Source organism: Manacus candei, unplaced genomic scaffold, assembly GCF_025592945.1.
Source record: "Manacus candei isolate 608988 ecotype Guabito, Panama unplaced genomic scaffold, ASM2559294v1 h1tg000005l, whole genome shotgun sequence".
NCBI classification, from domain to species: domain Eukaryota; kingdom Metazoa; phylum Chordata; class Aves; order Passeriformes; family Pipridae; genus Manacus; species Manacus candei.
The window spans coordinates 1,338,546-1,352,121 of NW_026138053.1; the positions used below are offsets into that span (position 1 = coordinate 1,338,546).

Below are 13,576 nucleotides of genomic sequence, written 5' to 3' on the forward strand. Positions count from 1 at the left end.
CTCCTCAGTTGTGCAAGGGGTGGAGAAGCCTCTTCCCTGAGCCTTGCAGCAGCTGGCTCTTACCCTGTACAGCAGGGCTTGCCTGCCCTTTGTTCAGCAGGCTGCTGCAAAATTATTTTAGTGGTCGTAAAATTATATGGCCCCTTTCTTTAAAGGCAGCTGTTTCTGTGATCTGTTAGCAAAGATCATTGTAAGCATCCACACCAGTAAGCAGTCAGGTCTCTAGCAGCCCATTTGTGCTTCTGTGAGAGCTAATAGATGGCATCAGATGGATGCAGCTGCTGTTTCAGGTTTGTGCTGTAACGACACATTTGGGTGTCAGTTTTCCAGGTAAATCACTGGTTTGCTTTAAATGGATCTGGCTCTAGAGAGATAAAACCCTTGTCTTGTAAGCAGCTTTTCTTGGCCTCTGAATGTAATTTTTGTCAGCAGCAGCCTGGGAATGTCACCAGAACTATTCTGTCCCTGTTTGTGCTAGGAAAACGTGGGGGAACAATTTCACAGTCCAAAAATAAGGCTGGGGAGGTATTACAGATCTGTAGTAAGGCCTCTGTTCAACGTGGCCTCGTCTCTGCCTTCCTCTTGTTTTCAAGAATTTTTGATGGCTTTCTCTTTCTTCCCAAATGCCTGTTACAATAAAACGGCATCCAGGCCACCTTGTCCTCTTAGCAGTAGTTTGGGATACTTCAGCAGATGATGAAATAAACCCAGTTTAGAGCCATTCTCGGGAAGTATGTGAGGCTTGGCCGTGAGTCTGCATAAACTACTTTTATTGCCTTCATTGTTTTTACTCTCCAAGAAGCCAACGAGTGACATTTCGGTAAGAAAATAGAGTGAACGTGCTGGAAAGGGAGGTTGTACAGAAGGGGGTCACTGCAAGGAGTGTAATTAGCAAAGGCTACAGTTCTGGGGATTTATGGGAGGCTTTTTTTCTTCTTTCCTGAACGCGTGTAAATTACCTGCGAACAGAATGAATGCCTCTTCCTGGCCAAAACAGGCCCCAGTAGAGCTGTAGGCCTCTGAGATGGATTTGAATTTAGACCCATTTACAGAATTTACACAAAATTCTGGATTTCTAGAATATTTCCAGTATAGATTTGACACCCCCTCCCATATTCTTTGGGGGCCAAATCAGAGAAATGTTAGTTATCTAGGTGAGTTTGATCCTCTGCATGAGTAGCATCTGGTAGCTGCATTCGTGATGGTGGTGCAAATAATAATAGTGACATCTTAGTTTTCTTCCTTGGCTTTGTTTGGAGTGACAATTAAATATAAACATATAATTAAATGTATACATAACAGCTGGCCCCCAAAACTGACTTATGTGCCCAGACAGGAGTTGAGGAGCAGAGGTGGGGCACAGTAAATCTGTGCTTTCCTACCTGTGCTCATGAAATTAGGCTCATTTTGGGTGGTGGTCTGGTTGTCTTACCATTCTACCCCTAAGACTGCCAGTCTCCCTGTAAGCTTGTGCCTGTGCAGGAGCCAGCAGTGCTGCCAGCACCTGAAGCAGCATATGTTGTCACTTTGACCATCTGTCACTGAATGTGATGGAGAAAAGGAGGGACTTGAATGTGAAGTCCTTTTATCTGTTCTGTGAATCTGCTTATATGTCATGTTAATGACTCTCGATCTTAGCCTGGGCCACCATTCACTTGAGAGATCTTGAGGTGACCGGTCACTGGGGGAATTGCACACAGGAGGTGAGATTTGAGAAGCAGTGCAGAGGTCAGAGAGGATGCTTAGGCACAGGAGATGATTTAGGAGAAAGAAAAGTGCCATGACAACTTACAAAAAGGGGAAGGAAAGGATTTCTGGTGAGATTTATGTCCAGCCGTTATTAACAGGTGCATGGAAAGGGTGTGAAGTGTTTTCTCTTTCAAGCTCAGCTGATTCCTGTAGCCTGCCAGTGCTTGCAGCTGGCAGTGGTGAAGAGGCAGGCAAATTTTTTCTGCTTTTCAGACCTCTGAGTCAGTATTTCAAAAACGCCATTGCTTGTGTAGAGTACCTAAATTTTTCAGAAAGTGCCTTGAATTGGTGCTCAGGCAGACTGCTCTGAGGCCAGCCCAAGCAAAGAAAGCTGTGTACACAGTGCTAGGTAAGTGATGTTGATAGGTACATTCTGATTGATGGGTGAGTTTGTCTCCCAAACTGTCACAGGGTTTATAGAGGTGCCACTCAATACCAGTGCTGGAATTGCTTGTCAGAGCACCTGGCTACAAGAGCAATGGGGATTGGAGACAGAGCTGTAACTTTGTTTTTTCTCTGCTTAATGGCCCCAGCGTCTGACCTGCCTGCTCACTCCTGTTTGTCTGGACCTTAAGGAGGCAGCTGGGATTAAGACTGTCAGAGAATCGTGCTGCTTTAGCATCAGAAGGCTAATTGTATCAGGGCTGGCAGCCTATGACAAGTGGTTGCCTCCTACCAAATGCACAGCAAGAGCAAAAAGTTCTTCAACAAGGAACAGCAACATTATAGGAGAGGCTGCATTGGGTTTGTTCTTTTTGCATCTGAAAGCAGCATTTTCAAATTCGCATGTGGAATTACGTTCCTCAGGCCTTAGGTGACTCCAGAGAGTCACAGCTGCTTCTGTGAGTAACAGATCGTGTCTCTTATGAATTCCTGGGTCAAACTCGCAACTTAACATTCAGTTGCCAGATTTCACTTCATTAACACGTGGGGATAAAGTTCTGTTCCCGAGTGTTGACCTCTGCTGGCTTTAGAGGTCCGCTCTAGGCAGTGTTGCTGATGCTGATGGCTGTGAATTACTGCGTGACCTTCAGAAGCCGAGCCTTGCTGGAGGAACCCTTCTCTGTTCCCAGTGCACACTGCTGAATTGCAAATCACCCAAGTGTAGTGGTAGGGGGTCTTCTGGAAACTCCTGTTCTCCTCTAATAGGTTCAAAACAATGCTGTTGCAAAGGCCATTTTATTCCACTCTGCCCTCTGCGCTCCGTTTCATGTTTTCCTTGCTCCTGGACGGCAGTGTACACCACCAGCAGGAGCTGGAAGTTGTGAGCCCTCTTTACATTTGGGCTGAGTTAGTGAGAAGCAGGTGTGATCATTTTGGGCCTTCCTTGCATTTAGTGGTCCTCTTAATCCATTTATAACAGCACTTGTCCAGAAATCTGGTTTGAATGAGCCTGAGATGAATGAATAATGTCAAGCAGTTCAGACGTCAAATATTTGAACAGCTGCATGGGTGTTTTCACTGGCTTTGTGCATGGAAGCAACCCCAGGAAGTTAGACAAGGAGGGTCAGGTTGAAATTGTGGCACCAAACACCATCCCACTGGAACTGGCCTCAAAATCCATCCCTGCTGCAGAAAAAAGGGCATTAGGATGCTGATGTCAGGCCGTTCATTCCACAGGTGGTGCTGGGCCAAGCTTTGCATCCTGTCCTCTGGTGTTCTCTTGTGTGCAGGGGCAGTACTGGGTTTTATGAATCCTGATTCGCATCAGAAACGTATTTTGTGGGTTTTGGTTTTCTTTTTTTCCAAAGCAGCTTCTGAAGTCCTAAAGCTGATAGCACAGCTTATATTCAGAGTATTTTCTGGATTCACAGAGGTTACTTTGGTTAGCAAACGGTTTCTGAATCGAGGAGGTTTTTTCCATATTGCAGTGGACTGCACTTGGTCATGTCAAAAAAAATATAAAATCCAAATTTATTGAAAAACTGAGAGTAGGATCACCTCACTGTGCCTTCCTTTAGTCATCAGTCTGGGAGTCCTTGTTTGATCAGAAAAGAAAATTTACCCTTCTCATGCCCCTCAACCTGTGAACTTCTCCACTTCTGCTATGCCCTCCTCTCTGACTAAAAGGCTATATCAGATCATCCCAGTGTGTATCTGCCATTGCAACACATACTATCCAAACCCTCCCCCTTGTACCCCTCCCTATGTAGGGAGCATAGCACTCTGTTGGCAATGCAGTGGCTCCTATTATAGACATGGATTCAGCAAAAGCTCTGGAGTATTTTCCTTTCAGACTTAAAAGGGATTTTCTTAAGTACAAAGGTTTTGAGAGCAAGGACACCAGGATTCTGAAGTCAAGGTGCCTTAATATTTGTAACCTGTATCACAGTAAGCAGATCTTCTTGTCTTAAGCTCTAGCCATAAACCACTAGTTGGCTTGAGTCACTTGGAAACAAAATTGATGGAAAGGTGCACGTTTGCTGTGTGCTTGGCATCCTTGCAGAGAGAGGGACACAGGGAGTGGTCCCACTTACATTTCACTCTTTTGGACACCTTCCCCCACCAACCAAGGCACTTGCTCCAAGTATTCATTGTCTGGCTAACGTTCAGATCATCTCCTGGGACTGGCCAAGTCACAGCTCCAGCTTTACATGATTTGTGTTTCCCACAGCTACAAGAAAAATGAAGACCTGTGTGTCCAAAGTTTATGGCCTTTGAGAAGTGATGGGCTAAAGTAATGCCAGGTGCAGGGGATGGTGTTACTGCAGGTTAAATGCCATGCCTATAAATTACCACCCCATTGCCCCACTCTTGACTTTTAAAGCAGCTTTGAAAGACTATCCAGCTTCTTTGACAGGTCTCTCTTGCTCCTCTAAATCTTCATCCAAACATTGTGATGAACTGAATGAGTCAAGATTTACTAGATGAGCCATTGCAGCAAGAGGAGGCAGCTCGTGACACGTGTTGGCTGGCAGCATAAAGCCAGTATGAAACACTCTACCAGGGGTCTGCTGGAAGAGGGCTGCCCCAGTGACACCACAGGGCTGACCTACAAGGATGGCTCCTGCATTGTTGGTGCTGCTTGTGTTACCTCTGCTAAAAATTAAGTCTGGCAATTACTTGGAAGTAAAAGGTAGTTTATGCTTCTAGGGAAAGGTTAGTCTTAAAATCACTGTCGTGCTGCAGCTATCACTCGTTAAGGACCTTCTTGATATTCAGGGAAGAGAAATATCAAATCCATATAAACAAATTTTATTGGGGGCTTAATGAATCAGCGAGAGCATCCATTCCTAGAGAGCCACAGTAAAGAACTGTGTCTGCGTGGTGTCCTTGGAAATGAGACCTTTGCTTCGCCCTGCTCTCTGCACAGATGCAGACTGTTAGAAATATAGTTCACTCTTCTGGGCTTGTGTAAGTGTGCTGGTGAGAGCCCAGTGGGATGAACAGGCTCAGACATTGGTAGCACTAAAAAGGCTGCCCTAATGCTTTGGAATGTCCTCATTCTTCAGACATGTGTATAATATTCAGTGCTCCTACAATAATTTTTTACCTGTATTCTGCATTTAGAACCACATTAACAGTGCGGGAACATACCCATTTTGGGGCATTTGTGCAAGGCCAAGGCGACATCTGCCTTACTCTTTCAGGGTTTGCAGTTGGGATGTGCTCCCTGATCTACCACAAACTTGGGTCACCAGCCATCTGGATGGTCCTTCAGGCCCCAGCAGGCGCCTCTGTCTGAGCCAGGTGTAAGTGAAGGAGTACTGAAGGCAGGTGAAGGGAGCACATTTCTATCTGCAAAGCTTATGTCCCCAAACAGCTTAGATCTGCTGCAGAATTGAACACAAAAGAGGGCATTCCAACACTCTGGGGTTCAGAAGACCTTTGCTTAATGTGTTGTCTCGTGGGAGAAAACATATTCAATGTTAGCTCTCATAAAGAGTAAATATATGTCTTCTATAGTTTCCCTTCTATTAATAAACCTTAGACAGCAAATACCATGTGAAGATTAATCTTTGTAGGTGTTTAGGCAGATTCAATTAAAAGGAAACCTGAGTACAGTTTGCAGTAACAGTCAACAAAATGCTTGGTAACCAAAATAAATGTATAAATTGTTAGAAAGTGGCAATTGTTGCACAGTCAGTCTCAGGTGGAACTGTAAAGGCTTGCTTCCTGCTGGAGTTGGGACTGGTCATGTGCCTGACCCACCTGTGCTGGAAAAGCAGAACTCTTGATGAGTTGCACTGGAATTTGCTCATATAAGAAGTGCTTGTAAGGAGCTGTTAATGACTGTGAAGTACGATTCCCCCCCCTTCTAGAAAAAGGTTTGCTGTTCTTAAGTGTATTAAGTTGTAAAAATATAAGCCATTACTAAATGCATTTTAAAAAGAAAAAGATATTTCTAATTCTATTTTAGCCTTTTCACTGCCCTCTGCATCTGAATTAAGGACTAATTCAGAATGTCCCTGTGGCCTTCTCTTACCTGTTAATAGTGTCGATTTTGTGTTAACAGTTTCTGTGAAAAATCAGTCTTTCCTATTTTGCTTCATTGTTTTTTCTGCCTTTGGGAGGGACCCTTACATTTTAAAATCACTCATATAGAGCTAAAGGTCAGGAATGCTTGATTTTAAATGTTGGGGGGCATTTGGAACATAAAATCTAGGAAGTTAGAGCAGTTCTGAGTGTGTTCTTGTGCAGTCTTTGGAGGTGATACCTTTTATGAAGCCATTAAGAGTAAAGGACATCGTGCAGACTGGTGCTGCAGCACCATTCTTAGGAGATCTACACTTCATCTCCAATTTAAATGCTCATCCATGTGTTTTATTTTCCTTCAGGTTCTGGGTTTATCATGTGCAGTGGCAAGGAGAATCCAGACAGCGACGCTGACCTGGATGTGGATGGAGACGACACACTTGAATACGGGAAACCACAGTATCGTTTTTGAAAGGCTCTTACTGAGAGGGAACCCAGAGGTGCATCTGCAGCTACCTTTCATACAGCACTGCCCTGGGAAGTGGTGGATAATCTGTGTCCAGCCCTACTGGAAATGACACGACCTTCTCCAGTTACCGTGTTATTTGCACTAGCAGGGATTCCCAGTTACTCCCTCTGAGATCCTTCTGTTGATGGCAGCACTACTTCAGACCTGGTTGATGTCTGGAGGAGACATTGCAGGGGATCAGTTAATGTTTCTTTATTCTGTTCCATAAGCAATCTGTTGTCTCCATCCAGGTTTCTTCCATATGGATAGCTTTTCCTGCTCCATGGGTAGGAATTGAGTTTATTTTCCACAAGACCCCCCTTTGATTTCAACGGTTTTGTTCAGTAAGCACTTTTCACCTTCCCCTCTGACAGGCTGATTTTTTTTTTCCTTTCATTAAACAGTTTATGGGCAAATGTATCATTAAGGGAATTTCTATAATTTGGGAGATCATTACTCTTATCAACTGTCATTTGGGGATTTCTCTATCTGGGAGCCAGGCTCTTTGGACACAGCTCTGGGAGAGCTGTGGGCAGACTTCTGCCCTGCAGCAGCTGTAACAACCATCAAGGAGGAATTCCTGCAAGAGTATTGGCAGACACTGCTCTAACTGTAATTTTTTTTTCAATAAAACCTATGGAATTAGGTTTTATTGAAATCTGTACCAGCCTTTAAGATTGAAGTCCCAACCCTTAGCTGGTAAAAGATCTCTGTACCTCAAACAGAAATAGTGGAATTGTTCAGGTTAGGCTTGCAGGGGTTGAGGAATTGATTTTCCCCTTCTAAGAGGCAGTGGCATTATGTTACTCTCAAAAGACTTTGCCGTTTCCTTCCACCTAAAACAAAACTTTAATCCAGAGTTTAAAAGCAAGCCCCTTCATGGTTACCAGTCCCTCTTCTTTTGAGGTGTTCCCAGTTGGAATTAATTCTGTATCCCGTAGTGTCCCAACCATCTCTGCAGCAAGGCTGTGTGTTCCTTAACCCCTTGTGCTCAGGTACACAGAGGCAGACGTTATCCCTTGCACTGGAGAAGAGCCAGGTGAAGCCAAAGAAAGGGAGGCGCTCCGAGGTGCTGTTTTAAAGTAAGTATCATGCCTTTCCAAATCACTTTAATTACTGTTGGGGAATCTCAGTTTGTGGAAAATCTTCATTCACTTGAATGCTAAGGTCACAAAGAGAGACTTACAAAGAGGCACAGTCTTGACAGGGGGGTCTCCATTTCTGCCTGTGCAGCCTCAAGAAAGCTTCCCTGCACACTCTCCCTCCCTTAGCCACCCCACTGCCCAGGCAGTGCAGTCTTTGCTCTGAACAGTGCTGGACAGAAGATTAATTCTGTTGATGAGGAAACTGTGCTGTACTAAGGCATCATCTTGCTTCACTATTAAATGTGGTCTCTTAGTACTATAGCATGAGCCCATCCAAATCTTGTTCAGCACAGTAGGAGTCTGGCACCCAGGCTGTGATTTCATTGCATCCCATTACATGTTGTGGCATGTGCAAATTAATCCTTTTGTATTCAGCTCTGGATTGTTGCAGGATGTGTGCTCTGCCCACATACATATGTGGAGAATGTAGGCAGCCAGCATTCAGGGCACTTGGGAAAGCATTCTAGGCAAATAAGTCTTACCAGGGAGCTAGGATTGCTTTCCAAGCCCTCTGCCCTGCATAAAACGTGGCTTAAATTACCCCTCTGTCTCTTTCACTGAGTGATCCTGGGAGGTCAAGGTTGAAGGGATTGATAGAGCAGTGAAATGAAGTTTTCTTACTGCTTAGCCTATTGCAAACAGTAGTTCAAAATTAGGTTTCACTCCATAGAAAAGTGGCATCTGCCATACTGGATCCAAACCATTGGTCCATTCAATACTTTGCTAACCATGCTAGTCCAAAGGCAGGGCCTCAAAGATGCTGAACGTCCTTCACAGCCAGGACTGTGTTATTGTAGCAAGAAGATACTGGGTTATCAGTGGCTGTGGACACTTTATGCTTGGTGAGACAACCGAGGACCTGAGGCCAGGAGACCCAGGTCCTTCATGTGTCTTGCACCTAACACATTGTTTTGCTTTTTGGGCAAGGTCCTTGCATGTTTCCTGGGCTTGTTTGCCCATCTCTAAAACAGGAGAGGTGATGTTGTTTGTAAAAGCACCTTGAAATTCTGGTGAGTTTCTGTAGAAATGCAGTGGTGTAGCTGAAGCCATGAAGCCTGAGCCTGTGTTACCTTTGAGTGCAGCTGTCTTGGCACAGAGAGCTGAAGCATCATACACTCACAGCCTGCTCAAAGATTCCTTTCTCTTACAGTCTCTCTTACTGGCTTGCAAGTGAATGGACAGGTTTAGGAGTTGTCTGTACTTCAGTGCTACTGTTTTTCAAATGGGAAGATGGAAAAGATGGGGCTTATGAAGGTGTAAAGTTATTCCAAAAGGGAGAAGCTATTGCAACGCAGTGGGTTTCTGTTCACAAGTAAAGTTCATCTTTGAAACAGTGCATTCAAAAATGAGCCTTAGGTCACAGGTGCTGTTTGAATCCCAAGCCTTCAGTCAGCATCACAACCCCTGTGGGATTCTGCAGAGGTCACAGCTAGAAGTGCAGGTAGGGAGAACAGTGGTAGAAATGTGGAGTAGCGCAAAAACACCTCCTGCAGCTGACCGTCTGCTCACGTTTTGAAGCCTAGACTGATGGATAGAATTATTGAGAGAGAAGTGGTGGGTGGAAGGGGTATCTTTTTCTGAGCAGCAAAATTTTCCATATTCAACCTTTAGCATTCTGCCCTTTTCTCTTTTAGTGGTGGCACACCCAGTACTCGAATAACACCGGAGTTTTCTAAATGGGCCAGCGACGGTGAGTGTTGAACTTGTAAATTATTAATTCGTAAGCTACAGGAGGGCAGATAGATATTCCATATGTTCTGCTTGCCAGTACTTGGGCAGAGTAGTTACTAATGCTCATGCAGAGTTTCATCAGATAGATATGCACGTACAGTCACACCATCTTTTTGAAACTTTACAGCACAATTAATTGTAGTCGATGGCAGCTGGGGAAATTCCCAAAAATGCCACCTTAACTGGTATGGTTATAAGAGATAGGGATTGGATTGACTTGCTGTTGTGTCACTAAAAGGCAAACTGCTGTATTGCAGAGGGAGCCTACAGAGTCTATGTGATGGTGGTGCTCAGCTGCTGGGGGTTTAAACTACACAGGCGTACCTATTGCTTGGGTTTTTTTCATCTACTTTCTTATCTTCCCTTCTTTGAAAGGGTATGCTAGAGAACTGTATCATGGTCTTTTGGGTAGATCTTGTCTTTGGTGGCCTCTGTATGGCAAGAAAAGTCTACGTCTCTGAAGCTTTCAGAGTGGTAACTGTAGGAGCTGTCCTACTTCTTGACCTGTAGTTGAGACTCTAGAGCAAATGAGTTAATATGAATATGTACCTTTGCATGCATTACTTGAAAGCTCATACCATTAAGGAAGGGGGAAGCGTTAAAACCATTTGACTGCTGGGGTTTTTTATTTAATGCCAGCAGCACTAAAAGTGTAAACAGCGACCTAGTGGAAATATGAGAATAATAAAACCTGGCGCTTTCCAGCTGCAGATGCCAAATCCATTTCCAGAGCTGGGCAGTGCTGCTCCAGCTCCCTTAGGAAGGGAACTGAAGCTCAGCGACCTGAAGAGACTTGTCCCAATGATTTTGTTCCCTGTTCTGTAACTGTCATGCTTTGGGCATTTGATTCCCAGCCTTGAAAGTACCTACAAGACATAACTGCTTGCCAGTGGGAGGGGGTTGAGTAGAACCAGTTTTGCCAAGGGCATGATGGTTAAATGGAAAACATAGGATATCTATCGCAGGCATTTTCTTCTGTGGGATAGGCAATCACATTTATTTTCTGTGATGTAGGAGCACAGCTTGTAGGTATGATCAGCTGCAGTAGCTACAGCCACAGAGGTGATGAGGGAAGCAGCCCTGATGACATTTGCTATGAGCTGTTTTCTTCATACCTTTTATTACCTGAAACTACGGTGCTGAACCTACAGCCCCGGGGCTGGCCCCAGGACAGTTCATCTGTCTCATCTCCAGCTGGTGTCTCACACCCTCTCCAGTGCTGGGAGCAGCCATGATGAGCAGTTCTGTCATACCAGTTACCTGACATGCATTTTTCTGCTTGTATCTGAGGGCTCTCAGGAAAAGGGAGAAGCTGGGTCTGGGCTGTGTGGATTTGCTCTGGACCCACCTTTGTAGAAGTACACTTGTGTGGCAGCTGCATCAATCCTTCTGAATGAAATCCTGGCTCAAACAACTGGTACATCTGTGAGCATCAGTCAGGATGAAATGGGAAGAGGGTAGAGGTTGTATCTTCAGCCTTGAATCATAGAAGCATTCTGTCCAGAGAGAGCCTCCCCCTGCCAGACAGGGACATGTAGCATCGGTGTCTTCTCTCTCATACTGAGAATCGGCATGAAAATGACTCACTGGGGTCCTCTGAAACTGTGACTCGCTCAGACTATTCCATTGCAATAATCAGATGTTCCTTACTAATTTTTCTGTTCTTCCCTCAGCAGAAATGCCCTCGACGAGTAATGGTGAAAGCAGTAAACAGGAGACCATGCAGAAGACCTGTAAGAACAGTGACATTGAAAAGTGAGTGTGAAGTGGATAGCTTCCATTTTTCTTGTTTTAAGGAACCGTAGTGTCCCACTTGGTGCTCCCAGAAGCAGTGGTAATCTGAGGGTGGGCATATTTGAAGCTTTTAGCACTGAGAAGGGAAGTTGTGCTCCAACATGAAGCCTGGACTTGGAGCACTTGCTGCTGCTGTGGTCACAGAGGCCCTGTGGGGAGTTCTCCAGCACATATCTGTGTGGGCAGGTACCCAGTGACAAGGAACTGGGCACAGCTTCCAGAGGGCTTCTCCACTGCAAATTACCGCCTTCTAAAATATGTAAATAGATCTGTCCATGCTTTCCATCATATTCTAGTTAACATGGGGTTTTAAATGTTGTGTGTTGCATAACAGCCTAGACCAGAGCTGGAACTTTGGACAAGAGGTAAAGATTCAAAACCCACTTTAACCTGACAAAAGCAATTGGCTTGTCAAGCTGTACTTCGATCTTTTGGATTCCCCCTGCAAATGTATCATGGGATCCTACTTTTACTGGAGAAGTTACCTTGTCATTGCACCTTGGTTTTTGAGGGCAGTCTTTCATGTGGTCTTTATTCTGTTTTCTCTGTGATACCTGCATGTTCCACCTTCCATCTCTCCAGCAAAAGGGAGAGATGCTGCTCCTCAACAGCACTGTAACTTGGCAGAAGCCAGACTAAGAGAATTTCTTTTTCCATAAGATCCATATTGTGCCTTTGTATGGTTTCTAAGAGAAATAATGTCTCAGTTCCTGAGTTTTTTACCTACAGTACTTCCAGTGATTTAGAAGTTTAAGTCCCTGTGTTTGAATGTACAGTAGTGCAGGGGACTCCTGGGCATCTCCTTTCCTGTCCCTTTCTGCTCACTGAATGTGCTGCAGTCTAGTCTGGGATAAAAATAAATGGTTTTATCTGCACTGTTCATTTGAGTAACATTTTCAGCCTCCTTCCACATGCTGCTAGGGTGACTTACTGCTCAGACAGATTTGATGGTCCAAACCTAAAACTGCAGACTCTTCTCTGCTGCCATGGACTGCCTTAGCTGGGATGGGGCAGTGTTTTAAGTTGATTATTGCTTGATATAAAACATTGCCCCAAGATCAAGTGAGAGACCAAACAGCTTGAATGAGGTGGAAGCAATGAGGTAAATGGTGGGTTTTAAACATTACATTTTGGGTTGAAGTCCATGGATAATTTAGGATGGGGAAAAATCTGGTGGTAGCATTAAGCTGACTTCACAGAAAGTTGTAATTTTTTTAATGCAATTTGTTCTCCTTCTGCCCCTGGTTCTGACTTGAGAGGTTGTGTCCCCAGTACATTTCTGGATCTCTGACAGTTCAGGCAGCCTGGAAGAACATGTGTTCACAGTCAGGGGTTAACTGGGGAAACTCCCTGCTGCAGAGGAAACTTTAACATTGCTTTGCTGCCTTGGCACTTGCCTTTTTACAATCCTTTTTGTTAGCATGTCCCAAATGTTGGCTGTCTGCTGTTCGATGCCTCTCAGTGAGCAGACTTTGACCAAGGACCACTAAGTCTGGGAGCTTGCAGGTCAGTGCAGAAGCAGATTTGTCCTTGGAGTGAGAGCCAACCAGTGCATGCTGTCTTGGTGGCAAGGGCTCATACCTTCTGCCCTAATCTGTCAGCTTCTGTCTCAGCTGCTGCTTGGCTTCCCTTTGGGCCTCCTGCCTGTCAGCCCAGCAGCTCTCCACCCTCCCAGATCCACTCCTATTGAAAATCTTTAAACTGCAGGAGCTGAAAGGATTTGACATTTTCCAGAACACTTGAGCTCAAGTGATAAAACTGACATAGCTTTAATAATCTGATCAAAGAGGCTTTAGCTAGCATCTTTTGAAGGGTCCCAGAATCCTTTCCAAACAACTCTCATGCTAACACTGCTGTGAAGTGGGGAGAGCGTGTATGTGTGTGTGTGCATGTATAAGAACACACACCTTGCTCTGCAATAACCTTGCCCCACTAAAGCTTCAGTTCTGTTAAAAGTCAGCAAAACCCAATAGAAATTGCAGGAAACTCCTTAAATGTCTTGTTCAGTCTTTCCAAAAACGTTAATTTTTGAAAGTTGCAGGGGCACCTTTTTATTTAAGGTGCTTTATTTTACCGAGGTTCAGAAAACAAGATGGTGTTTCAGGTGGAGAATTCCTAGCTGCTTTTTTTTTTTGCTCTTCTTTCCTTTGAGATTCATGTGTGATAAATAGTTTCTGTCCTGCCATTTAAGGAGTCTCAATGCTCTGTGTGCTTGTCTGTGTAGAGGGGTTCT

The 13,576-nt window shown here is 44.6% G+C and overlaps 1 protein-coding gene across 11 annotated transcripts in view; it reads left to right on the forward strand.

Annotated features, from left to right (window-relative positions):
- RNF220 (ring finger protein 220) overlaps positions 1-13,576 on the forward strand; it is a 214,259-nt gene that overhangs the window by 175,346 nt on the left and 25,337 nt on the right. For 6 of the 11 annotated variants that reach the window (XM_051807728.1, XM_051807763.1, XM_051807746.1 and 3 more), the window contains 4 exons: positions 6,528-6,624; positions 7,669-7,755; positions 9,453-9,508; positions 11,226-11,304. In XM_051807728.1, the coding sequence (XP_051663688.1) occupies positions 6,528-6,624; positions 7,669-7,755; positions 9,453-9,508; positions 11,226-11,304 (319 nt within the window). Of the gene's footprint in view, positions 1-6,527; positions 6,625-7,668; positions 7,756-9,452; positions 9,509-11,222; positions 11,305-13,576 lie in introns of all 11 variants that reach the window. The other 5 variants (XM_051807719.1, XM_051807756.1, XM_051807738.1 and 2 more) reach the window with 1 other exon arrangement.